Raw genomic sequence first — 25355 nt, 5'->3', positions numbered from 1 at the left:
GTGCCACGCAGGGGTGTCCCCCGCGTAGGGGAACCCCACGCACAAGGAGTGTGCCCCGTAAGGAGAGCCACCCAGCGCAAAAGAAAGTGTAGCCTGCCTAAGAATTGCGCCGCCCACACGGAGAGCTGACAACAACAGAAGCAGACAAAGGAGAAAGACGCAGCAAATAGACACAGAGAACAAACAACTGGGATGGGGGGGTGGGGGAGAGGGAAGAAAAATAAATAAATAAATCTAAAAAAAAAAAGGTAGTTGAGACTAACATAACCACTAGCCAAGGGCCCTACTTTATCGACTCTACTTTCTCATGTGTGTTGCAGCCTTCCCCACCCCCTTTCTCTGTTCAAGTAACAAAACATTACAGCTGTAACTGAAGTCTGAGCCTTTTTCTTTTTTTTCTCTTCTGAGTTGTAATCACCATTCCAAATCGGTATTCATCGTTCCCATGTTTTTGCAGTTTGAGCAAGTCTTTCTGAATACCTAGTTGTGATTTTTTTAAAGAGTTACTTCTTTTTCTTTCTTTATCCTCCCCTATCCCCCAGATGGTTCTCTCATCTGTCTGCTCATTGTTTGTGCGCCTTCTCTAGGAGGCACCAGGAACCGAACCTGGGACCTCCCACATAGGAGGCAAGTGCCCAACGGCCTGAGCCACATCCACTCCCCATGTGCTACAGCCTTTGCTGGCTTGTGACATCTGCTCTTTGTGGCAGGAGGCGACATGTGCTCATCATCTTTAGGAGACATTAGGACCTGAACCTGGGGCCTCCAATGTGGTAGGCGGGCACCCAACTGATCGAGCCACATCTGCTTCTCCCAGTCATGATTTTAAGTGTCCTTTCTACCTTCAGAGTTCGTTGGCTGCTTTTGGTGAACCCCAGTAGATTCAGTCATGTGCCTGGAGTGTAGACGTTCTGTGTGGTTTTTAATCTGGAATTAAAACACATCACTTAAACAGAGAGAGAGAGAGAAAGTAGAAAAGGTAGCTGTCACCACCCACATAGTCGCTTTCTACCAGCTTGTTCCTCTTCCTCCTTCAGCAATTCATTTGTGTCCAGACAAGAACTCCATGTGGAGGGGCTCACTGCACAGGTCCTCACCTGCTGAAGATTTCAGATAGAGCTCAGATGCTTTTGTATTAATATCTTAAATTGCTTCGGCTTACTTCCCTGTGGTGGAAAAGACTGTGATCTCCTTGTTGAGACCCTCCAGCACTGCTGTTTGACAGAGAATGCTCCCACTGATGGGGAAATCCTAAAGGGACTTATATTGCTAGGATTTATAAGTTGTAGCCTCTGATGCCAAAGTGAGAGGGTAGGAATGTGAAGGAGATTTATGTTTTATTTAGTGATTTTTATCTTATCAGTGAGTATTTCATTCTAGGTTTATCCATTTATAAGGTACAGAATAAGTAAAATTTTTTTTTCTAGTCAGCAAATATTTTTCCAGTTATGTTTTCAGTTGGCAAGTACTTTTGTTATACTCTCTGTTAATTTGATCAGCAGTTATTTATCAAATGCCAATTATGTCCTCATTTCCTATTCTTGACATTGGATACCAGATTTTTAAAAGGCAGTTTAGGGCTCAGCCCTCATTAAGCTTATATTCTAGTAGATCAAGATAGACTTATTCAAGCAAATAAATAAACAAGAAATTTAACCACTAGTGGTAAGTGCAATGCAGAAAGATAAGAAAGGTGATATTATGACTAGTGATGGATGACAACTTCAGGTGGTCAGGAAGTATTTCTTGCCTATTTAAACCAGCCTCAGAATGATAAGAAAGAACTGGACATTTAAGATTGTGGGAGCAGAGGATTTCAGGCAGGGGGTGAATAGATGCAAAGGTCCTGGTATATTTTATTGTGTCTTTCTGCTTTAGCAAGTAAATTATAGCATATATAGAGAAAGCCAATGTAAATGATTTTCTAAACAGTTCTGCATAGAGAGCTGTTTAACTGGCACTTTGTTCTATAGTAAATTAAGGCTCAGCAAAGCTGGTTTATTGGGATTGTTTTGAGTTCATGTTTGTTCTGTAGACTGAAGGCTGTTCCCTGTTTTCCTCAGCTCTATGTCTCCTCAGAGAGCCGCTTCAACACTTTGGCCGAGTTGGTTCATCATCATTCAACAGTGGCAGACGGGCTGATCACCACTCTCCATTATCCAGCCCCTAAGCGCAATAAGCCCACTGTCTATGGTGTCTCTCCCAACTACGACAAATGGGAAATGGAGCGCACAGACATCACCATGAAGCACAAGTTGGGAGGAGGACAGTATGGGGAAGTATATGAAGGAGTATGGAAGAAATACAGTCTGACAGTGGCCGTTAAGACTTTGAAGGTAGGTCTGGGGACTGCCCAGTTGAGATTTCCAATTAGAAGCACCATGCTGATGGTACCTCAATTAAATATGGTTAGTTGTTTGCTGGTGTTCAGTTATGCACCTTTCCAGGAACTCTGCCTTCTGCAAACAGCCCCAAGAAGGTGCCTGGTAATTGACTCTTTGATTTTAAACATTGCTTTGACTCTTATATGTTGAATCATTCACATCATCTTGATGTATTTCCATATATGGTGAGAGTTGAGAAGTACAATGGTTTTTTGGTGTAAAAAGATTAATTGTTATGGAGTTGAAGAAGGTCAACCACCACAACATGGAGCCTAGAGTGTCTACAACTAGAAGCGGGAAGAGTGCATCCAGTACCCATGTGGAATCTAAGCCCTCACTTGACATAGGTGTGCAATGGACACAACCAATCCAATGTCCACAGAGGAAATGTGAAATGGGTGTGGGAACGGTAGCCATGGTGGCTGCTGGGTTTGGGGAATGGGAGGAAGAGATGAGACGTGGAGGCGTTTTTGGGACGTGGAGTTGTCCTGGATAGTGCTTCACGGACAATTACGGGACACTGTAGATCCCCCCAGGGCCCACTGGATGGAACGTGAGAGAGTCTGGGCTATGATGTGGACCATTGACTATGGGGTGCAGTGATGCTCAGAGATGAACTTACCAGGTGCAATGGATGTATCACGATGATGGGAGAGAGTGTTGCTGTGGGGGGAGTGGGGGGCGGGGGCGGTGGGGTTGAATGGGACTTCATATATTTTTTTAATGTAATTAAAAAATAATAATAAATAAATATTTTTTTTAAAAAAAGAACAAGCAAACACAAAATAAATAAATAAATAAATAAGACTAAAACATTAAGAAAGAGAAAAAAAAAAAAGATTAGTTGTTTGGAGAAGTTCTTCATTCTGTTGATTTTTTTAAAGCCATGGGTTTCAACTCCATTTAGGCTTGACTGTGTGGCACAGGGATCACTTCCTACTGAGAGTAGGAAGGAGGGAAAGTAGGAAGGAGGGACAAAAGCTTTCTGTGTTTTGAAAGGAGATTTAACCAAAATGTGTTTGCTTCCTTTGTGGATTTTTGTTGGCAGATTTGAAAGGCAAGTACATTTGATGTTCTTAGCAGGTTCTAGTTCTCTGCATTGTGTGCCCAGACTTGTAGAAATAAGAGATGTAGAAGTGCTCCATTATAAATGTATAAATGAAACTAGCTTTTTACTAATTCAGATAGAGTAGTACATTCTTTCTTGTTAACTATGAATTTCCCCCTCTTGACTAATGAATTGTGTTTATGGTTTCCAGGTGTTCATTTTTTTCTTCTTCTTTGAAAGTTTTTTGAAATCTTTAGGACACCAAGGGAAGGAAGTTTTAATTTTCCACCAGCTACCTTCAAACTGTAGCATGCACTTTTACTATAGCAAGAGTGTCCCCTAGTGTTGCCCTGCAGTATTTTACTTCTATTAAATGAACTCTGATTACATTGATCTAACCTCTTTCCATATAACTATTAGGAGAAAAAAACCCGAAACATCCACTGCTCGGAAAAAGGTACCCAACTTTGTGCATGCCTCTCAAAAGTCAGTCAGGTGTACACTTTGAGATGCCTTTCTAAGGATTCCATTATTTACCTGAAACTTTCACTTAAAGCTACAGTAAAATGGGAAACTGATTTCTGGCTGATATCAAGTGACTGCTTTCGAGAATAGATCACATTCTTTAGTCCTAGAAATCAAAGGTGACTCCTGACACTTATTGAGTATATCCCCTTAGGTCATTCATTGAGGCAGGACACTTGTTGGCAGAGTTAGCCCTGGGATAACCACTGGGATTGTGAAAATGAATTAGAGTTGTTCAACTTGGGCAACTTATAGTTGAGTATGAGAAATAGATGAATATAATAATCATTGCCTGACAGTGTAATGAGTGCAATATTAGAGAGATGTGCTCAGAATTGTGTCACCACAAAGGAATGTATGAAGGAGGAACTGATGAAGTCTGCTTGGTGGGAGAGATAGCATGACGGGAACCATGAGGTAGGGCTTGTGGAGAAGGAACACGAGTTGATCAAGGAAAGAGAGGCAAGGAGAGAGAAGCTGGAGTGGCAGAGAGGGGCCCAGTAAATCACAGAGGGCATCAGACACCAGCTAAGGAGCTGGGATTTTATCCTGGAGGCAGTGAGGAGCCATTGAACAATTTGATATACGGAATAATATGAGATTTGAGTTTCACAAGTTCACTCACAATCTGTAGCTATGATCTGCCTTTTTCTTCACAATTCCTTAAGATATGCTTCCAGCTCTAGCCCAAGCCTTCTTTTTGTTCAACGGTTCTCACTGAACACCTCTTTGTGTCAAACCCCTTACCAGGTACTTGACAAGTGACATGCGTCTCTTAGTCTATTACCCACCTTCCTTTCCTTATTTTGAATTGCTGGCCCCTTAAAGGGCAGATGAAGGAAAGAAGACTAGTGGGCAAGCCAGAATCTTCTTTACCCAGCAGAGGGAGCAAGACCTCACTTTAAACCTGTACTCCATATTGAACCAACTAGACAGTCATATACCTTTAGAATAAGTAAAGACCATGAAAGAACATGGGAAAAAAGAGGGCACTAAGCTAACCTCTGTGGACGAGAAACTGGAATTATAGTAAAGGCATATTGATTTGGAGCTGCTAGTTAGAATTTGACAATATTCATCAGGACCTAGGCTTAATCCTTTGTGTTGTCCATATTAAGAGCAGGACATGCTTAAGAGAAACCAACTGTCAAGGGCAGGAAGTCTCAATTTTTTAAAATGAGTTGTATTGGGGGAGCAGATGTGGCTTAAGCAGTTGAGTGCCCATCTCCCACATGGGAGGACCCTGGTTTGGTTCCTGGTACCTCCTAGAGAGAAACAAAAAAATAAACAACAAGCAAACAAATAAAAAAACAAACTCAGAGGAGCTGATGTGGCTCAGTGCCACATACGAGGCCCTAGTACCTCAAAAAAAAAGAGTTGTATTCCAAGTTTGTTTGCTTGTCAGGTTTTTTCCCTATGTAACAGTTCTATAAGTAATAGAAGTTGGAAAAAACTACAATTGATCTAGCTGTGGCTTTGTGGCATTAAGATTGACTCATAAACTAACAACTTTTTAAAATAGTGGAAAATAACATAAAATTTTAAGACTTTTTCAAATAGATAATATATGTACATACTATACTTACACCCTTGATTTCTGTATCTTTCCAGAGATAGTCCACGTGTGTGTATATTTTTAACCCATATGGCAGCATACTAAACCATGTATAATACAGTCTCATTTTTGTATGAATATATTTTAATATATATCAGTCCTCTGTGGACATTTGTGTTGTTTTCAGTATTTCACTGTTACAAACAGGGTCTTAGTGATTTTCCTTGTTTGTATCTAGGTGAGAGTATACTGGTGGGTTGACTCCTAAGAATAAAACTGCTGGATCAAGGAACATGTATTTGTGATTTTGATCAGTGCTACCAAAATGCCTTCCAAAGAGCTTGTACTAATTTGCACTTTACCAGCCGTGTTAACAAAGTGCCTATTTACCCGCCCCCAATGTAATGTTTTTGTCATTCCCCCACACTACCCACTGGCCCCCAGGAAACTAGTTTTATTGGAGAACTCCCAGAAACAAGCAGCGAAGGAAGAGGATTGATGACAGCATTACCATGTGGCAATCGCACACATAGTATCTCTGTGACCTTACAAGGGGTCTGTGCATTAAGGAGAGAGGCTGCATAGCACTGAGTCTTCTCTTGGCATATTGCACTTGTTTTGCAAAGTGATCATTCCTTGCAGTGGATTCTCTTCTGGCCATGGAGCTAGACACAGTCACACTATATGGGGACCAGAGTTTCTGGTTTCTCTCTGAGGTTGTTTGGACTGTTCACTTGAACGTCAAGAACCACATCTAGTTCGTGAACTACATTTCTCATTCTAGTTCAGAAACTTAGCCCCATCTCTACAGTGTTTTTTTTTTTAATAAAATTTTATTGGAGTATATCATTCATGCATGAACATACATAAACAATAAATGTATAGTAAAATTTATGTATTTACAAAACAAATGCACATATCATCCTACAAAGGCTCCCATACATATCCCCATCACTAAAACCTTGCCTTGTTGTGAAACATTTGTTACAAACTATGAAAGAACATCATCAAAATATTACTACATCTATAGCCCATATATTACACTTGGTGTATTTTCCCCCCAACCCACCCAGTTATTAACATCCTATATTAAGGGAAGTGGATTTGGCTCAACTGATAGAGCATCTGCCTACCATATAGGGGGTCCAGGGTTCAAACTCAGGACCTCCTGACCTATGTGGTGAGCTGGCCCACGCGCAGTGCTGATGCGTGCAAGGAGAGCTGCCCCGCTCAAGAAAAGCACAGCCTGCCCAGGAGTGGTGCTGCACACATGGAGAGCTGACGCAGCAAGATGACACAATGAAAAAGAGACACCGATTCCTGGTGCCGCTGACAAGAAAACAAGAGAACACAGAAGAACACACAGGGAATGGACACAGAGAGCAGACAACTGGGGAGGGGGGGAGGGGAGAGAAATAAAATTTTTTAAAAATCTAAAAAAAAAATCCTATATTAGTATATATATTTGTTATCATTCAGGAGAAAATGTTCTTATATTTGTCCTGTTAGCCACAGAACATCATCTATCATTGGATTTTCTGCATTATACAGTTCCATGCTTTATACAGTCCTTTCAAAGTGTATACTCAGTGGCTCTCATTTTTATCAGAGTTATGCTGTCCTCGCCTCAGTCAATTTTAGAATGTTTTCATTACTTCAAAAGGAAAAATCCCATACACCATTATGCCCTCCTATTATCCCTTATTATTGAAGAATATCTTCTTGCCATTGCTGCAAAATATTACAGTATTACTGTTAACTATTGTCTATACGTTGCATTAGTTGTAATATTCCCATGTATCACCTTATTTTTGGCACTTTATAAAAGAAGAGCATTTTTATATTTATACTCTTCACTACACTACAGTCTTCATCAACCACCAAAATCACTATTACACATACCCTAGATTATTCTCTAGTTTCCTTTCAGTTGTCATTTTACTTGTACATGCTACCCCTTTCAGCCATAACTACATTTATAAATCAGCAGTTATTATCATATTTTACTCTCAACTCTTCATTTTCACATTTACAATTAAACCTTATTAATAATGCTACATACATTAAGAATCATCTCCCCTTCTCAACCCTTCTATTTCCTAGTAACCCTAGTAACCTATACTCTAGAGTATACCTCTGTGAGTTTACTTATCGTATTTAGTTCATATTAGTCTATGAACAGGATTGCTGGATCATAGGGCAGTTCTATATTTAGCTTCTGAGATACTGCCAAACTGTCCTCCTCAGAGGCTGCAGCTTTCTCTACTCCCAACAGTGAAGGAGTGTCCCTGTTTCTCCACATCCTCTGCAGCCTTTGTACTTTTCTGTTTTTTAAAAAATAATGACCATTTTATAAGGTGTTAAATGGTATCTTGTAGTTTTGATTTGCATTTTCCTGATAGCTAGTGATGGTGAGCATTTTTTTTGTGTGCTTTTTGGCCATTTGTACTTCCTCTTTGGAGAAATTTTTTTTGCCCGTCTTTAAAACTGGGTTGCTTGTCTTTTATCATTGTGGTAATATTCCCCCTCTCATTTTTAATTTTATTTGCATCTTCTCTCTTTTTTTTTTTTTTTCTTTGTCAGTCTAGCTAAAGGTTTGTTGATTTTGTTGACCTTTTCAAAGAACCAGTTTTTGGTTTTGTTGATTCTTTTTTTTTTTTTGGTTCTCAGTTTCATTTATTTCTGCTCTGATCTTTATTATTTCTTCCCTTTAGCTTGGTTTGGGGTTAGTTTGTGGGTTTTTTTCTAGTTCCTCCAGGTGTGCAGTTAAGGTCTTTGATACTGGCTCTTTCTTCTTTTTTAATGTAAAAATTGAGGGCTATAAATTTCCCTCCCAGCATCACCTTTGTGGTTTCCTGTAGTTTTGATATGTTGTGTTGTTTTCATTCCTCTCAAGATATTTACTGAATTTTCTTGCAATTTCTTTTTTGACCCATTGATTATTTAAGTGTGTTTTTTAATCTCTCCATTTATGAATCTTCCCTTTTTCCACCTGTTATTGATTTCCATCTTCATTCTGTTATGATCAGGGAAAGTGTTTTGTGTAATTTCAGTCTTTTTACATTTATTGAGACCTGTCTTATGTCCCAGCATACATTCTATCCTGGAGGAGGATCCTTGAGCACTTGAAAACAATGTATATCCTGCTCTTTAGGGGGTACAGTGCTCTATAAATGTCTGTTAGGTTTAATTCATTTATCATATTATTCAAGCTCTCTGTCTTTATCCTCTCCAGGTATTCTATCCAATGCTTGGAGTGGTGTATTGAAGTCTCCAGCTATTATTGTAGAAACATCTCTTCTTTCCTTCCTTCAGTTTTGCCATTGTGTTTGTGCCTCATGTATCTTGGGGCACCCAGGTTAGGTATATAAATATTTATTATAGTTATTCTTGATTAATTGCCCCTTTTTATTAATACATAATGACCTTCTTAAAAGATCCCTTATAACAGTTATATATGTTTGTTTGTTTGTTTTTGAGGTACTGGGCCCGGAGATTGAACCTAGGACCATGCATGTGGGAAGCCAGTGCTCAATCTCTGAGCCACATTGGCTCCCCCAAGTTGTCTCTTTCACTTGTTTTGCTTGTTGTTGGTTTTTTGGGGGTTTTTTTTGTTCGTTTTTTTTTTTGTTTTTTTAGGAGGCACCGGGATCTGAACTTGGGACCACCTATGTGGGAAGCAGGCTCTCAGCTGCTTGAGCCACATCCACTCCCAACAGTTTTGCCTTTAGAATCTATTTTGTTTGATATTAGTATCACTGCTCCAGATTTTTTTGGTTACTATTTGCACAGAGTATCTTTTTCCAGTCTTTCACTTTCAACCTGGTTGTGTCCTAACATTTAAGGTGAGTCTCTTATAGACAGCATATAGATGGCTTATATATATTTTTATCCATTCTATCATTCTGTCTTTTGATGGGGAAATTGAAGCCATTAACGTTCAATGTTATTATTGTAAAGGCATTATTGTTCCATTTTATCATTTGGCTTTCCATTTTCATATCTTATGATTGTCTGTCTTTTTACCCTTTAATTTACTCTTCCTAATAATTTTCATTTCTCCACTCTTCTCCAAGTCTCTTGCCCTTGTTTTTTTTCCATTCAGGCTGCAGCACTTCCTTTAGTATTTCTTATAGATGTGGTCTTTTGATAACATACTCTCCCAGTTTTTATTTGTCTGTGAAGACTGTAAAATCACCCTCATTTTTGAAGGACAGTCTTGCCGATTATATAATTCTTGGCTGGCAGTTTTTTCCTTTCAGTACCTTAAACACATCATACCACGTTCTTCTTGCCTCCATGGTTCCTGAGGAGAGGTCAGCCCTTAATATTATTGAGGTCCCCTTATATGTGATGCTTTTCTTTACTTTTGCTTCTTTTAGAGTCCTCTTTATCTTTGATATTTGTCATTCTGAATAGTAGGTGTCTTAAAGTAGGTCTATTCAGATTTATTCTGTTTGGGGTGCATTGTCCTTCTTGGATATTGACAATTATTGTCTTTCATAAGAGTAGAGAAGTTTTTGGTCATTATTTCTTTAAATATTCTTTCCCTTTTCTATTCTCTTCCCCTTCTGGGATACCAGTAACTCATATGTTTGTGCATTTCACATTGTCATTCTTTTCTTTTTCTGTTTTCCTGTCTTTTCAAGTTCAGGTGTTGTGTCCTCAATATTACTAATTCCATCTTCGATCAATTCAAATCTGCTATGAGTCTCTAGTGTATTTTTAGTATCATCCATTGTGTCTTTCACCTCCATAAGCTCCCTTACTTTTCCTTGCAGACTTTAAAATTATTCTTTATGCTACCCCAATGTTTTCTTAATATCCTTTATCTCTAGATTTTCCTTTAATTCCTTCAATTTTCCTTCAGTTCTTTGAATTGATTTAGGAGATTTGTGTGATTACCATTGATTAGTTGTCTTAAGTCCTGTATCTTGTCAGGCTATTTGGTTTGAGCCTTTGGCTGAACCATCTCTTTCTGTTTCCTAGTATGTGATTTTTTGCTGCTGTCTAGGCATCTGAATGTGTCAGTTAATTTACTCTGATGGTCATTTTCTCAGTCTTGCCTATTGTTGTTGTTTTTTCCACAGCTCTTTGATTTTTGATCCTGCTTATTCGGAGTCTTTAAAATTGCTGAGCACAAATTATCAAAATTGGGCCAGGGATTCCCTAATGGGATGCAGATTTTCTTCCAGGAGTTTGGGTTAAGAGAGACCAAAAAGTAGTTTTTCTCTTTCAGTTTCCTGGATAGCCAGCAAATGGCACTAGTTGGTGAACCTTTCCACAAAGGTGTTTCTTTCCACCTCCACTTGCCTGTGTTTCTGATCCAGCCGAAGCTTGGATCCAAAGCAGGCTCTGCTGGCCAAATTCACCAAAGAGAAACCATTCCTTCCTCAGCTGCACCCTCCCTTTTTCCAGGGAAGAGGACATGTGTTCCCCTCTGTCAGCTCTAGTAAGCCACGGGTTTTATCCAGACTGCATGCCTTCAAGGTAGGGAATGGGTGCCCTTCCTGGCCCATGTGGAGATTTTGTAACTCAGAGTTGTCATTTTGGGTTGTCTCTCTGTCCCTCACCCTCCTGGGTGTTGCACAGCACTGTCCTGGTCTACTGACCACCCCCACCACCACCACCAAAAGCCAGGTCCCTTGGACAGCTTTTCGCCCTTTCTCTGTTGTTTTTGTGAGAGAGCTGAGCCCTGCCTGCCTACTCACGCCACCTTGCCAGAACTCCTCTACAGTGTATTTTTAAATGTGTTGATTCTTGTCTGTCTGATAGGTAAATTATGGTACTTCAGTGTAGTTGTAACCTTGTTCACCTAACGTTTGGTTAAGGACCAGAAACAGATGTGGAAACTAATCTAATCTATCTATAATCAAGAGCCCTGCTCAGAGGCCAAAGTCTCCCTTCTGTGAAAGACGTTGAGAACACTAAAGACTGTCTAAAAACAGTGGGGATAATTTTTTAAAAAAACAGTGCTCTTTTTTAATGATGTAAAATGCTTACACAATTGGGTAAGGCCAGTGAGCCAAAAAGGATAATAAACTTGATTAGAAAATACCAATGAGACTTTGTATCTGGGAAAATGTATCTGTGGGAAAGACAAAAACCTAATATTAATGAAAGAACCAGCCTTTCTTTCATACCAACATTATGTTTATTTTTCCTCTCAGTAATAGAGATCAACTCCCTTAGTAATAATGGTAAATTATTACTAATTAATTCTGGGCACTGTACTTGGTTGGCACTCTTGATGAATGAGGGTAGACAGTGCTGTTCTCTCCATTTTGTAGGTGAGAAAACAAAGGTTCAGGGAAAGTAACTCCCTAAGGACATGTAGTAAGTGCAGTAGAGTCTAGTCATTGTAACTCAGAAGCCATCCTACTCTTTTATCCAAAATGTTTATTCACATCTGCATTGGGCCAAGGCAGTCGTGAAGAGACCCCTCTCCCTCCGTAACACAGGCTCAGCAGAGACATGGCTCACAATTCAAAGCTTTTACTCATGTTTCCATCATCCTGATTAACCATAGTTGTATTTTATTGTGTAACTAAAAGAACTCCCCTCAAAAGGATGATGGAAATTTTAAAAATGAAAGTAAAGGAATATAACAAGGTAGCATCAGAGACATTCCAGTTTAACAAAACTACAAGCTTAAGTGGCTGTTAGTAGTTTAATTATAAATTGAAGAAGGTCTGATTCCAGCAGGGGGAGACAAGGTCACACTTATTTTCCAGGAAGGAAAAAAAACAAGGAATTATATATACTGTGTGTGTATGTGTGTGTTTGTGTAGAGAGAGAGAGAGAAAGACAAAAATTTTATGCCTTTCAAAGTCATATTGTTCCTCTTGCATGTCCATGCCTCTTAAGATGTATGGAATGGTTCTTTTGGGAAAGGCTCAGTAGCCATAAGAGCAAATAAAATTTTTGAAATTATTTCTTTGTATTTGGTTTATTTTGTGGTGCTTTTAAAATAAAAAACTCTACCCGTGTAGAAAGCTTCATTTTAAAGGTACTTTTTGAGCATGTTTTTGGGCAAGCAAGATTCTTCAAGCCCCCAGTTCTGTATGTGAGCAGCATTGAATTCCCTGATTTCGGCTGTCACTCTCCAGCCTTAGACATTAGTGTGCCACCCTGGTAAATCAGAGCACTCCACGCCAAAAATGGCATGGTCTGCTGAGCATGTTAAGGAGCAGAGAGGACTCAGAAGAATTAAACAGCCAATGGGATAGTGGCAGGGATGAGTTCTTTTCCCCTGTACAGCTTGACACAGTGACTGCCAACAATGTTTAATTGACATTAAGGGCAGCTCACCATTTTTAAAGAGCAATAAATTGTTTCTAAGTTTCAGTCTCATGGAGCCCTAAGCTTAAATGATAATAGACTGGCACTTACTCTCATTGGTCATGCTTCACTTGTAAACATGATTGAGACAAAGTATGGTAGCTCTAAGTAAAGGTTGACCTGTCCTCTAAAAGTCTTCTGCACATGGTATAGGGATGGGGTGGAGGGGGCCCGTAGTGGTTAAGAATTGGGGCAACCATGATGAGTACCATAGTAAGGACACTTTAACTCTTTGTCTCCCAAAGGGACAGGTACAATGTATAAGGTTCCACATTTAAAATAAAGTTGATAGAGGGTTTCCTCCTCAGGAAATCTAATTTTCAAGAAGTCTACCTCCCTATCTCCCACGTCTGTAATTTTCTCTTCAGACAAACTCAAACTCCATGTGGAAACTTGGAGGATTGGTATCTTGCTCCATTTTTTGGCTTTATAGCCAGGTTCTCATGACTGAACAGACCATATCATTTATCACCTACCTGCTTCTTGTTTTAATGCTCCATTCAGAGAACAGTGGTCTTTTATTTTTTTTAAGTGAACAAGAGGCTTACCAATGGTTCACAGGTGCTGAACCATTTATAAGCCAAAGCTTATAATAGGGTCCACCTCAGGATCCAAAGGCCATAGTTCTGACTTTGAGCCTAGAATGAAAATGTAGAAATATTATCAATTTTCCTCTGGGCATTTGCTAATATCTTTTTGTCCCTCCTGGCATTTAGATACAATGAACATGCTAAAAATCGTGATGTGTACTGATGATACTTGGGAAATCCATTGTTAGGGAAACTACTATTGAAGATTATTTGAGAATATGAGAATTGACCTGACTGATAGTGGTGATTGCTTCATTAAGAGCCTTTTGATACCACGTTCTTAAACAGTTGAGCATCTTCTGTTTCTGCCATATTGTGAGATATTCTTCCTTGGTAATGCAACATCTTATTGTGTCACCAGGGCATAAAGGTCTCTTCCCTTAGGTTTGGGTATGTTTCACATTCTCTTTTTTTTTAATGTTAAGGGTAATAGTGCCCTTGGAAACCAAGTATTTCTTAGTCAGTTTAATGCCAGAGCTGACATCATGGAAGTACATGTTTATGGTATTTGCCTGTACACATCTTCCCCATTCCACCCTACCCCTCCAAACTTTAAACAGTGATGGAAACAAATGTATTCTGCATAGTAGTCACTAGAAACAAGTCAACAACATGTACAAGCCAACTTTGATTTGTTGCTGTGGGTGGGAAAATTCAACACCAAAGGGGGAAAGTCTCTGTGCCATTGGGGTAATGATGATTGCTGCCACTAAACATGTCCAGAACAATGTGCCAGTGGATATCAGGCGACCAGGACAATTGCACATTGAAGCTCCAGTTTGTCTTAACGATTCAAGTCATACTCTTCCACTTAAACATTTTCCTTGCTCAAATAATTTCACTACTTTTTTTTCTGCAGGAGGATACCATGGAGGTAGAGGAGTTCTTGAAAGAAGCTGCAGTAATGAAAGAGATCAAACACCCTAATCTAGTACAGTTGCTCGGTAAGTGTACAGAACTCGTGTACAGAACTCTTGACTGGAGGTACTTTTATTTTATTTTATTTTTGTTTTTATTTTTTTTAAAGATTTATTTATTTATTTAATTTCCCCCCCCTCCCCTGGTTGTCTGTTCTTGGTGTCTATTTGCTGTGTCTTGTTTCTTTGTCCGCTTCTGTTGTCGTCAGCGGCACGGGAAGTGTGGGCGGTACCATTCCTGGGCAGGCTGCTCTTTCTTTTCACGCTGGGCAGCTTTCCTCAGGGGCGCACTCCTTGCGTGTGGGGCTCCCCCACGCGGGGGACACCCTTGCGTGGCACGGCACTCCTTGCGCGCATTAGCGCTGCGCATGGCCAGCTCCACACGGGTCAAGGAGGCCCGGGGTTTGAACCGCGGACCTCCCATATGGTAGACGGACGCCCTAACCACTGGGCCAAAGTCCGTTTCCCAGGAGGTACTTTTAAGTAAACCCTCTGGAGTGATGCAGGTGCTATTAAAGAAGAGATAAGTAGTTTTATTACATTAAGATTTCTGATTTGGACATCTGTTATCTACCAACATGTAGCCCTTCGTAAAAAGAACCTATGTGTGTGTGTATACAAGACAAAATATGTTGTAACTTTAAATTAATACCTAATAGCTGTCAGAATGCAAATTTCAAACTGGCTTCTGAAACTTAATTTTCTTTAGTTTTCTCATTCAAGTGATTCTGTAAACCGACATACTGATTTGGGAATAAACTGACAGTGATTTATATTGTTTGATGTGGGGCCTTATCTTTGCTTCTGAACTTAGTGGTACCCTCTTTCTGTATAAGCTCAAGTTCATTGACTTGAACAAAAGAGCATGGCCATGTCCCTCCCATAGGAGCATAATCTCAAGTCCCAAGTGCTTGGAGCCAAATTAGAAATTAGAACCATATTAGAAGGGCCCAGGACATAGGAGCAAATCAGAAATCTATTTCAGAAAGCTTTTTCTTTAGTGCTATTCCTTTTTTTATGTCTGTTCAGTCAAGAGTAGAGCAGCATGCTAAAGCCCTTTATGTCTTGTTGGCAGGGGTCTGCACCCGGGAGCCCCCATTCTATATAATCACCGAGTTCATGACCTATGGGAACCTGTTGGATTACCTGAGAGAGTGTAATCGGCAGGAGGTGAATGCTGTGGTGCTGCTATACATGGCCACTCAGATCTCATCGGCCATGGAGTATCTGGAGAAGAAAAACTTCATCCACAGGTAGGAGCCTGACCCAGGCAGCCCTTCCTATAGATCTACAAAGCATGGAACCCAGGCATTTTTTAACAACTAAATCCAAACCTTTGAGGTTTTATGGCTTAGCTTCTGACTTTAGTGCTGGCAACACATTGGACCTTGGAAGATAGGCAAATGCTAGATTCCTGGTGTAGCCGGTTGTAGGCATGGATCCAGGACTAAATTCAGCCAGACCTAGACCCTGGATCAGTGGAGCAGCTAATTGGTGGGGTAAAAAATATTTTACTCCTGAACCATTTTTTACTTAAGTGTAATATTAAATGAAGCTCATAAAAGGTATCTTCCTAATAATCACAGCTCCCTCTGAAAATTAGTGCTCATTGTTCCTCCAAGGCCAGTGTTCATCAGTAATGACCTCTTCCCGGGAGCAGTTGGCATTGATCTTACACAGACTCATGGTAACAGCCAATGTATGGGTTTTGTTTTTTTGTGGGCTTCCCTCCACCCCCTTCTCTTTATTAGCATTTCATTCTCCACTTAACTTGCTGTCACTTGGTTCAGGGATGTTTCAACTCTTGTCAGAATTGATATGTGGAGGCCCTGAATTAAGCATGTTTGCTATTTTAAAGACTGGAGTGTTTTGACCTTCAAGTGTGCCACAATTATCTTGGTCTTCGCATTTTTTTGCCAGTGGAAATGGCTTCCTAGCAAAATAATAACATATCCGGGACAGAACCTGATGGGCTTTGCCTGAGTGTTTTATACGAGGTGTTCTCCACGCCACAGTTGTGACCTTTCCTACCCAATTAGCTAACGTGTGAAACCTGTACATGAAATTTCATAGTGAGGAATAAGAGTATCATGTATAAAACATGGTGGTTCCTTGTAAGACAGACTTTCTATGCTCCATAAGAGCCTGATTCAGATGCTCCTGTCACTCAAGAAATTGAACCCTCTGATGCTGCAAATTGAGATTCCTTGACTTCTGGTTTGCCTTGTGTGGTTAGATGCATTCCCTCTTCATTCATGCAAATTTAAAATGCTTTACCAAAATCCTATTAGGCACAGCTCTTCTATATTTAATTTCTCTCTGATTATGGATGATCAACCTATCTTACACAGCCATCATCTTAAGCTGCTGCTACTTCTCATTCTTCCTGTCTAGTTTGTTTGGTGATTTCATGGTTAATGTTCATGAACCAAAGATTAGACTTCTACCTCCCTGGGAGAATCAGGAAGCAAGAGGAAGCTGATCATACAGGAGAGAGTTTTTAGGATACATTTGGGTAAGCATCAGGAAGAAAGAAAAATAAGAAACACAGTTTGGATAAAGAATGCTGTGGGCTTTAGATTCTGGATAAGACAAGACAAGACTCACTCTGCTCTAAGTTTCTTGCAATCAAAGATTGTGTTTGTTAATAAACCCGCGCTTGGCATATAATCATAATAACATGTAAAATACTATGCTCAAGGCATCAGTCAAAAGCACTTTACGTCTCAGTTCATTACTGCTTATGACAATTCTAAGAGGTCGGCACTCTTATTATTATCTTTATTTTCTGGGTGAGATAACTGAGCCCCAGGTTAATTAACTTGTTCCAGGTCATAAGGCCAGGGGGCCTGCCCGCAATGCATTCATCTCTCGCCTGTCACCCGGTAAGAACCCCTTGTATGTTTGCTGAGGGGATGGCATTGCTCCCTGGTGAGGGGATTAATGCAAGTGTTTTGGGGACCAATCTGTATTTTCTCATTGTCATTATTGGAGCTTTACTCAGCAGTGGCAGATTTGTGAATCTGGGAAGCTACCCAGGAGCTTTCATGGATAAACTTTTTCCTTTCTCAGGGACCTTGCTGCCCGAAACTGCCTGGTAGGGGAAAACCACTTGGTGAAGGTAGCTGATTTTGGCCTGAGCAGGTTAATGACAGGCGATACCTACACAGCCCACGCCGGAGCCAAGTTCCCGATCAAATGGACTGCACCCGAAAGCCTGGCTTACAACAAGTTTTCCATTAAGTCCGATGTCTGGGGTAAGGGTCTGATGCTGTACTGGTACCATCCAAACCAGCCTAAGGGGGCTCCTTTTCCCCTTTTTTTCCTTCCTTTTCTGTTTTTTTTTTTTTTTTTTTTTTTTACTGCCTCTTTCTTGCCCTTTTATTTCCTTGTCTTCCTTACTTAATTCTCTTCCTCTTTTTGTTTCTTTCTCATTTTAAAACCTCTTCCCCGTTTTCCTTCAAAATGAAGTAAATGTAAGCTTTCTCTTCCAAAGTAATTCAGATGCAGATTAACTTTTTTCTTGTTTTAACTTATTTTTATGTCTTAATTCTAAGTTTGCTACTTGGATTTGCTGGAACCCTACAGATACCCAGAGTCTTCCTCTATACATAGAATGCCGTTTAGTTTAGTTTAGTTTAGTTTAGTTTTTTTTTTTTTTTCTTAAGATTTATTTTTTTAATTTATTTAATTCCCCTCCCCCGGTTGTCTGTTTTCTGTGTCTTTCTGCTGCGTCTTGTTTCTTTGTCCGCTTCTGCTGTCGTCAGTGGCACGGGAAGTGTGGGCAGCACCATTCCTGGGCAGGCTGCACTTTCTTTCGCGCTGGGCGGCTCTCCTTACGGGGCGCACTCCTTGCGCGAGGGGCTCCCCTACACGGGGGACACCCCTGTGTGGCAGGGCACTCATTGCACGCTTCAGCACTGCGCATGGGCCAGCTTCACACCGGTCAAGGAGGCCCGGGGTTTGAACCGCGGACCTCCCATGTGGTAGACGGACGCCTTAACCACTGGGCCAAAGTCCGTTTCCCAGTTCAGTTTAGTTTTGTTTCGTTTAGTTTGATTAGATATTACCCTCTGAAGCCTCATGTGACAAATTTTTTCTTTTAAAAAGTTTTTTTTTTTTTTTAAGGAAAATTGTAATCATATGCTAAAGAAGACAGACTGTGTAATAAACCCCATATACTTATCACCCAACTTTAATAATCATCATCTCATGGCTGATCTTGTTCATCTATAACCCCCTAATTCCCTGATCCTTATTATTTTAAAGCAAATCCAAGACATGTTATTTTGTCCAACAATCTTTCTAATATGTCTCCCTTAAAAATAATTTTTTAAATCAACATAACCACAATGTTCCTCCCCCCAAAATTGACAGTAATTTCAGAATATTATCAAATATCCATTCAGTGTTCTCTTTCCAGTTGAATCATAAAAATCATTCTTTTTTTTTACAGTTTGGATTGAAATCCAAATATGGCTCACATAATACAATTATACAATTAGTTGATCTGTTTCTTAAGTCTCTTTTAATCTGTGGGTTACCTCTCTCTCTTATTTTCCTAAATAGATGACAAGACCCAGTTGTTTGTCCCTTCGAGTTTCTTACATTCTAGATCCCAGTATGTAGATATAATTTAATATGTTCCTCTGTCTTCAATTGATTTCTAATAAATTGGTAGTTGGATTTGGACAATTTGATCAAACTGAGGTTTGACTTTTTTTTCCTTTGGTAAGACTGCTTCATAGGATATGGTGAGATACACAAGTTGTTGATAGCAGTGTCTGGATTCATTACTTTCTTAGGTCTTGTAAATGGTAATATTCAAATTCTGTCATTCTTTATTCACGTCTTAACTGATTACCTCTATAAAAGGGACTTCCCCTCATTCACTGTTTGGTTCTCAGTGGTACAGTTCGTAGGAAATGCAGGATAAATGCTGCCTTTATTTACCAATTTTCAAAATAATCAGTTGGTTACCTAATACCCTCCAGTGGTGACCAGTTAGGTTTCTGTGGTTTTTCTTTTCTAGTATTATGAATTCATGCATTTAAATATATTTGATGTGTTTCAGTCCACTATAGTTAACTTTTCTTGTAGATATTCAAATTGTGTCATCTGTGGCCAGTGGGAACTTCTTCTGATTAGCTCCTAGTCCTTTTGACAAGACCCTGGTAGTCTTTGATAGCTTTCATACCACCTGCAATGACAAGATGGTCCAGGTTCATCTTGTGCATTTCCTGCCCCCAAAGCAGAATCAGACATTTCTCCAAGGATTCCTGGTTCCTTTTAATGGGAAATGTAATTTTAAGATCATAATCTGGGGGTAGAAGGTACTCATTGCTACATTATTTCTAGGCCTTTTCAAAGGACAGAGCTAGGATTTGTTTTCTATTAAAAAATAGATTTGGGCAAAATCACAGTTAACAGAATGTGCCCAGGTTGCTAGGGATGGAGTTCCCAGGTTGGTAGGGGCCATACCACCTGTGCTCCAGGCCTGCTCCACTCCGCATCAAGGTAGTGAACCTGGCGGCCATAGTGTGGTGCAGGCTTCTGTAGAAGAGGAGGAGAGGGCAGTGAGAGATTGGAATCTTCTCTAGGTTCAAGACCATGATCAACCTATTCCCTGGAAAGTGAAGTTTAATCTGGGCAATAGCAGTCGACCAGGCAATCGATGCTGTAACTTCATTCAAGGGAAGTACTTAATCACGGAAGAACTAGGATACATTTGTGAGAGGAAGGATTTCCTGGTGACAACTGCTGTCATTTCCACATCCCTAACACAAAGCAATAACTTGTGATGGCTGTTTGTCCAATGACTGATGTAGCACCTATGAGTATTGTGTCTCCTGCTGCCTGCAGCCCAACAGGAAACTTCTGGAGAGCTTCCTCAGCTGGGCAGCCATGGCATTCCAGAACCTCTTAATGGCAGTGGAAGATCACTTTTTTTTTTAAGATTTATTGTTTATTTCTTTCTCTCTCCCTCCCCCCATTGTCTGCTCTCTGTGTCCATTCGCTGTATATTCTGCATCCACTTACATTATCAGGCGGCACTGGGAAACTGCGTCTCTTTTTTGTTGGATCATCTTGCTGCGTCAGCTCTCTCCGTGTGTGCAGCGCCACTTCTGGGCGGGCTGCACTTTTTTGACACGAAGTGGCTCTCCTTGCAGGGTGCATACCTTGTACGTGGGGCGCCCCTGCATGGCACAGCACTCCTTGCACACAGCAGCACTGCACGTGGGCCAGCTTACCACATGGGTCAGGAGGCCCTGCGGATCAAACCTTGGACCCTCCATATAGTAGATGGATGCTCTGTCAGTTGAGCCACATCCACTTCCCATGGAAGATCACTATGAATTGTGTTTGGCTGAATGCAGGACCTCGTCTCAGAGTGTGCAGCGTGAGAACATTTATAGGGATCCCATAGCAAAGTATTGCTATGGTGAGAGCACTCCCAAGCTCTTCCCACTGTGATGGGCACAGAAAGATGCCCTGCTCAAGAACTATCAGCCTGAACAGGACTTCAGCATTCAAACTAGTGCATTGTTCAGAGGACAAAAGCCTTGTGGGAATCTGCTTCTCTTGTTGTACTCTTGCTTCACTCATCACCCAGCCCTTACCAGTTGGAACTGGTAAAACAACTTGGAAACTCCAGCCATTCACATTTGCAAAAGACGAAATGACAGACCAAGCTTTGGGTGATGTTGACATTCTTTGATGGCACAACCAGTGTACCTGTGAAGAAGTTGTAACTTTTGTTTCCCAGATGTTACTTATTATTCTGATCCAGGCTTTTTGCCATAAAATTATGTATTGGATTTCTTTGGAATAGTGAGAAGATGATAATGTTTTGTGTAGGAAAATGCTTTGCCTTTCTAATTGACTATATTCAAGGAATTTTTATTGTTGTCATTGTTCTTGTTTTCTTGTGTTCTTGAGTTTCATGAGTTAAATTATCTTTTTGCCCAGATAAAATGTTTCGTCTCTTAGAATGTGGATTTTCTTTGTAGGGGGTTAGTTTTTATTTTAACCACAGGAGTAGGCCCTGAACACCAAGGAATTAATCATAAAATTACCTGAAAAGTCAAAGACACTGTTCCATTCTCATTCTATGCAAAATTTCTAGCAGTTAGCACCACATACACACAGGTTCTTTCCTAGTGGTATTTGAATATGCTTGTATATCTATGTGAGAGAATGGTTTAACCAGAAATTCCAGCTTAGTGTCCTGGAGGACTCTGTTCTCATTTCCTTTGGAATTGCTGTGTTCTACTCAGCCACAGTACAGAGGGAATCTTGGGGAAATCATGGACTGCTTCATCCCCTTGTCCTGTTGGAGTTTTAAGTCATTTCTTAAATGGAGCTACATCAGTATCTTGCTGGATATGTTCATTCTTTATTGCTTTCAGCTTCTACAAGTTAACAGGTGCAAAAACTCAGTTTCCCAGTGATGTGCAATTTAAATAGTTCATAGTTTTATGTTTAAAAAGTAGAAAAGAAAACCTATGGTGATGGTAAAGTTCATGTGTCAACTTGTGTCGGTTATGATGTCCAGTTGTTTGGTCAAGCAAGCACTAGCCTAGCACTAGCTGGATTCTTACTGTGAGAGTATTTCATGGATTTAAATCACCAATAAGTCAATTGCTTCTATGGCTGACTACATCTTCATCACCTAAGGAAATTACCTTCACCAATGAGAAAAGTTTCATCTAACCAGTTAAAGGCCTTAAAAGAAGTATGATTTCAGCTGTCAGAAAGAGAATTTTCATCTCTACTTCAGCCAGCCAGCTTTTCCTGGGGAATTCATTGAAAACCTTCATTGAGTCCCCAGTTGTGGCCTGCCTGTGGAACACAGACTTAGAGACTTTCCCATCCCCACAGTGGGGGCTGTCAGCTTTCTTAGAGAGTAAACTGTCAGGCAATGGTTTTTTGTTTTGTTTGTTTTTGTTTTGTTTTTATCCTTAAATTTAAAAAAATTCTCACCCTTCTTCTCCCCTCCCCTGGTAACCTCAGCTTACTTACCTCTGCAAATTTACTATTTCTAGTCATCACTTTTAAGTGCTATTACACAAATTTTGTCTAGCTTGTTTTACTAAGCATAATGTTTTCAGAGTTCTTCCATGGTGCAGCAGGTCTCATAACTTCAGTTTTTCTTGTGACCAAATAATATTCCACCTTGTGTATGTACCATATTTTGTTAATACATTCATTTGTTGAGAGACACTTGGGTTGTTTCCAGCTTTTAGCTATTGTGAATAATGCTGCTGTAAACTTTGGTGTACAAGTATCTGTGACCTGTTTTCACTCTCTTTTGGGTACATATCTAGATCAAATGATAATTCTATATTTAACTTTTCGAACTGACATATCACTTTCCACAGTAGCTATACCATTTGACATTCATACCAATAATACATTAGGGCTCCAGTTTCTCCACATTCTCATCAATATTTATTTTCCATTTTAAAAAGAGTAGCCATTTTTGTGGGTATGAACAGATATATCATTATGGCTTTAATTTGCATTTCCCTATTGGCTAATGATGTTGAGCATCTTTTCATGTGTTTATTGGCCATTTTATATATCTTCTCTGGAGAAATGTCTATTAAAGTCCTTGCCTATTTTTTTTAAAAAAAAAACATTTTTAAGGATGAAATATATGGATATTTTGATATACTCGGTATCATGAATGTTACATTTATACTCTCAATTCAAATTTAGGACTACAGAATTTTTTACTTAATCTCTTCTATCCTATCTTTAGCTCCTTTCTCCCATGCCAAGAAAAACCGATTCTCAATGTCACTAGGAAAGTCAGAATTGGAATTACTCATTTGCTCTGCCTAACAATACACATACAATGGTCATTGTCACCAGTAGATGATTACAATAACACAGGTTAAGTTTTGTTTTTGTTTGTGCAGTTCTTTTTGTCCTTAGGATATAATCTACTAGGGATATACAGTCAGATTACTTGTTGTACAATCAGTTCAGCCCTCTCTGGTAGGTGCTACTAGTTGGATACATATTTAGGTTTATTTGTTTAATTTTAATTTTCAGAGATTGCTTTTTTCTCTTTTTTTGCCATTTAATTTTGTTTTATAATTACACACAACAATCTTGCCTCATCCATCCTATTTCCTACGTACCCCTGTAGGTAATGTTTACCTATTTGTTTATGTTTATCCTTCCATCTTTTTTTCAGATAAGTATATATATTCATATACCTGCGTTTCTTAGAAGAACTATAGCAGACCAGGCATACCTTTCTTAAGTGTGCTTATAGCTTTATGGGACTACATTGTATGGATGAGCCATAGTTTATTATTGTATTGTCTTTTATTCGAATTATGTTCAATTTATAAATTAACCGATGGACAACTAACCTTTTTATGAAATTGTAGATTTTCTTATCCAAGAACATGTAAGTCTTTTCTATTTAAGTCTATTTTGTGTTTTTTCAGAAGTATTTTATAGTTTCTTTCATATAGGTCTTAGGCATTTTTTTTTAAAGATTTATTTTATTTATTTATTCTCCCTGCCCCATGCCACTTGCTTACTGTCTGCTCTGCTTTCTGTGTCTGCATTCGCTGCGCTTTCTTCTGTGTCTGCTTGTCTCCCTTTGTTGCGTCATCTTGCTGTGCCAGCTCTCTGCAGGTGCGGGCCGTCAGCTCTCCACGGGTGTGGGCTGTCAGCTCTCCACGGGCACAAGCCTGTCAGTTCTCCATGGGTGCGGGCCAACTTGCCTTCACAAGGAGGCCCTGGGAAGTGAACCCAGGGCCTCCCATATGGAAGACGGGAACCCAGTCCGTTGAGCCACATCCACTTCCCTTGGGCATTTCTTTTTAAACTTAGATTTAAGTATTTTATTTTGTTTGTCTCTGTATTTATTATCATAAATGAAATCTTCCATTATATCTTCTGATTTGTTTTATTTATAAAGGCTAGTTTTTAAAAAATATTTTATTTTTGGAATAATTTTGTATTTACAGAAAAGTTGCAAAATAGTACAGAGTTCACATAGACTCTGCATTCAGTTTTCCCCATTAACAATTTATATTACCGAAGTATATTTATGACAACTAAGAAGCTAACGTTAATACATTACTAAAACTAAATTCCAGGCTTTATTTGGATTTCACCAATTTTTCTATAATATCCAGAATCCGGTTCAGGCTACCACATTGCATTTAGTCTGGTCTGTAATAGTTTTCCAATCTTTCATTATTTTTCATGACTTTGACAGTTTTGAGGAATACTAGGCAGATATCTTATAGAGTGTCCCCTAATCTAGGTTTGATGGATACTTTTCTCATAGTTATACTGGGAATATGGCTTTTGGAAAGAATACCACAGAAATGAAGTGCTCTTCTCATATACATTATATCAGGGGTACACGCTAGCCATATGACATTGCGAGTGATATTAACCTTCATCACTTGGTTATGGTAGCATATGCCAGGTTTTCCACTGTAAAATTACCTTTTTTCCATTTTCCTACTCTCTTCTTTGGAAGCAAGCCACTAAGTCTAGCACATCCTCAAAGCGGGAGGGAAGATTAAGCTCTGCCTCCTGTGGGAAGTATGTGTATCTATTATTTGGTATTCTTCAGTGAGGAAGATTTGTATTTTCTCCCCCATTTATTTATTTATTTAATCATTTATTTATGTCAGTACAGACTCATGTATATTTATTTTATACATTGGGTTATAAATCCAATACTGCACTATTTATTTTAATGGTCAAATTGTTCCAGCTTTGGCCATTGAAAGGTTGTTCAAGTTGGTTCCTGTATTCTTTTTTTTTTTTTTTAAGATTTATTTATATTCCCTCTCCTCCCCCACCCCCCCAGTTGTCTGTTCTCTGTGTCTATTTGCTGCATCTTGTTTCTTTGTACACTTCTGTTGTTGTTAGTGGCACAGGAATCTGTGTCTCTTTTTGTTGCGTCATCTTATGTCATTTCTCTGTATGGGCGGCACCATTCCTGGGCAGGCT

The 25355-nt window shown here is 39.6% G+C and overlaps 1 protein-coding gene across 2 annotated transcripts in view; it reads left to right on the top strand.

Annotated features, from left to right (window-relative positions):
• ABL1 (ABL proto-oncogene 1, non-receptor tyrosine kinase) overlaps nucleotides 1-25355 on the top strand; it is a 188977-nt gene that overhangs the window by 148250 nt on the left and 15372 nt on the right. For both annotated transcript variants that reach the window (XM_004463059.4, XM_012526990.3), the window contains exons 4-7: nucleotides 2064-2336; nucleotides 14303-14387; nucleotides 15436-15613; nucleotides 17433-17617. In XM_004463059.4, the coding sequence (XP_004463116.1) occupies nucleotides 2064-2336; nucleotides 14303-14387; nucleotides 15436-15613; nucleotides 17433-17617 (721 nt within the window). The remainder of the gene's footprint in view (nucleotides 1-2063; nucleotides 2337-14302; nucleotides 14388-15435; nucleotides 15614-17432; nucleotides 17618-25355) is intronic.

This window comes from Dasypus novemcinctus, chromosome 8 (assembly GCF_030445035.2).
Source record: "Dasypus novemcinctus isolate mDasNov1 chromosome 8, mDasNov1.1.hap2, whole genome shotgun sequence".
NCBI lineage: Eukaryota > Metazoa > Chordata > Mammalia > Cingulata > Dasypodidae > Dasypus > Dasypus novemcinctus.
Note: the sequence above shows the minus strand (reverse complement) of the source record. Positions and strands in the feature narration are given on the sequence as shown.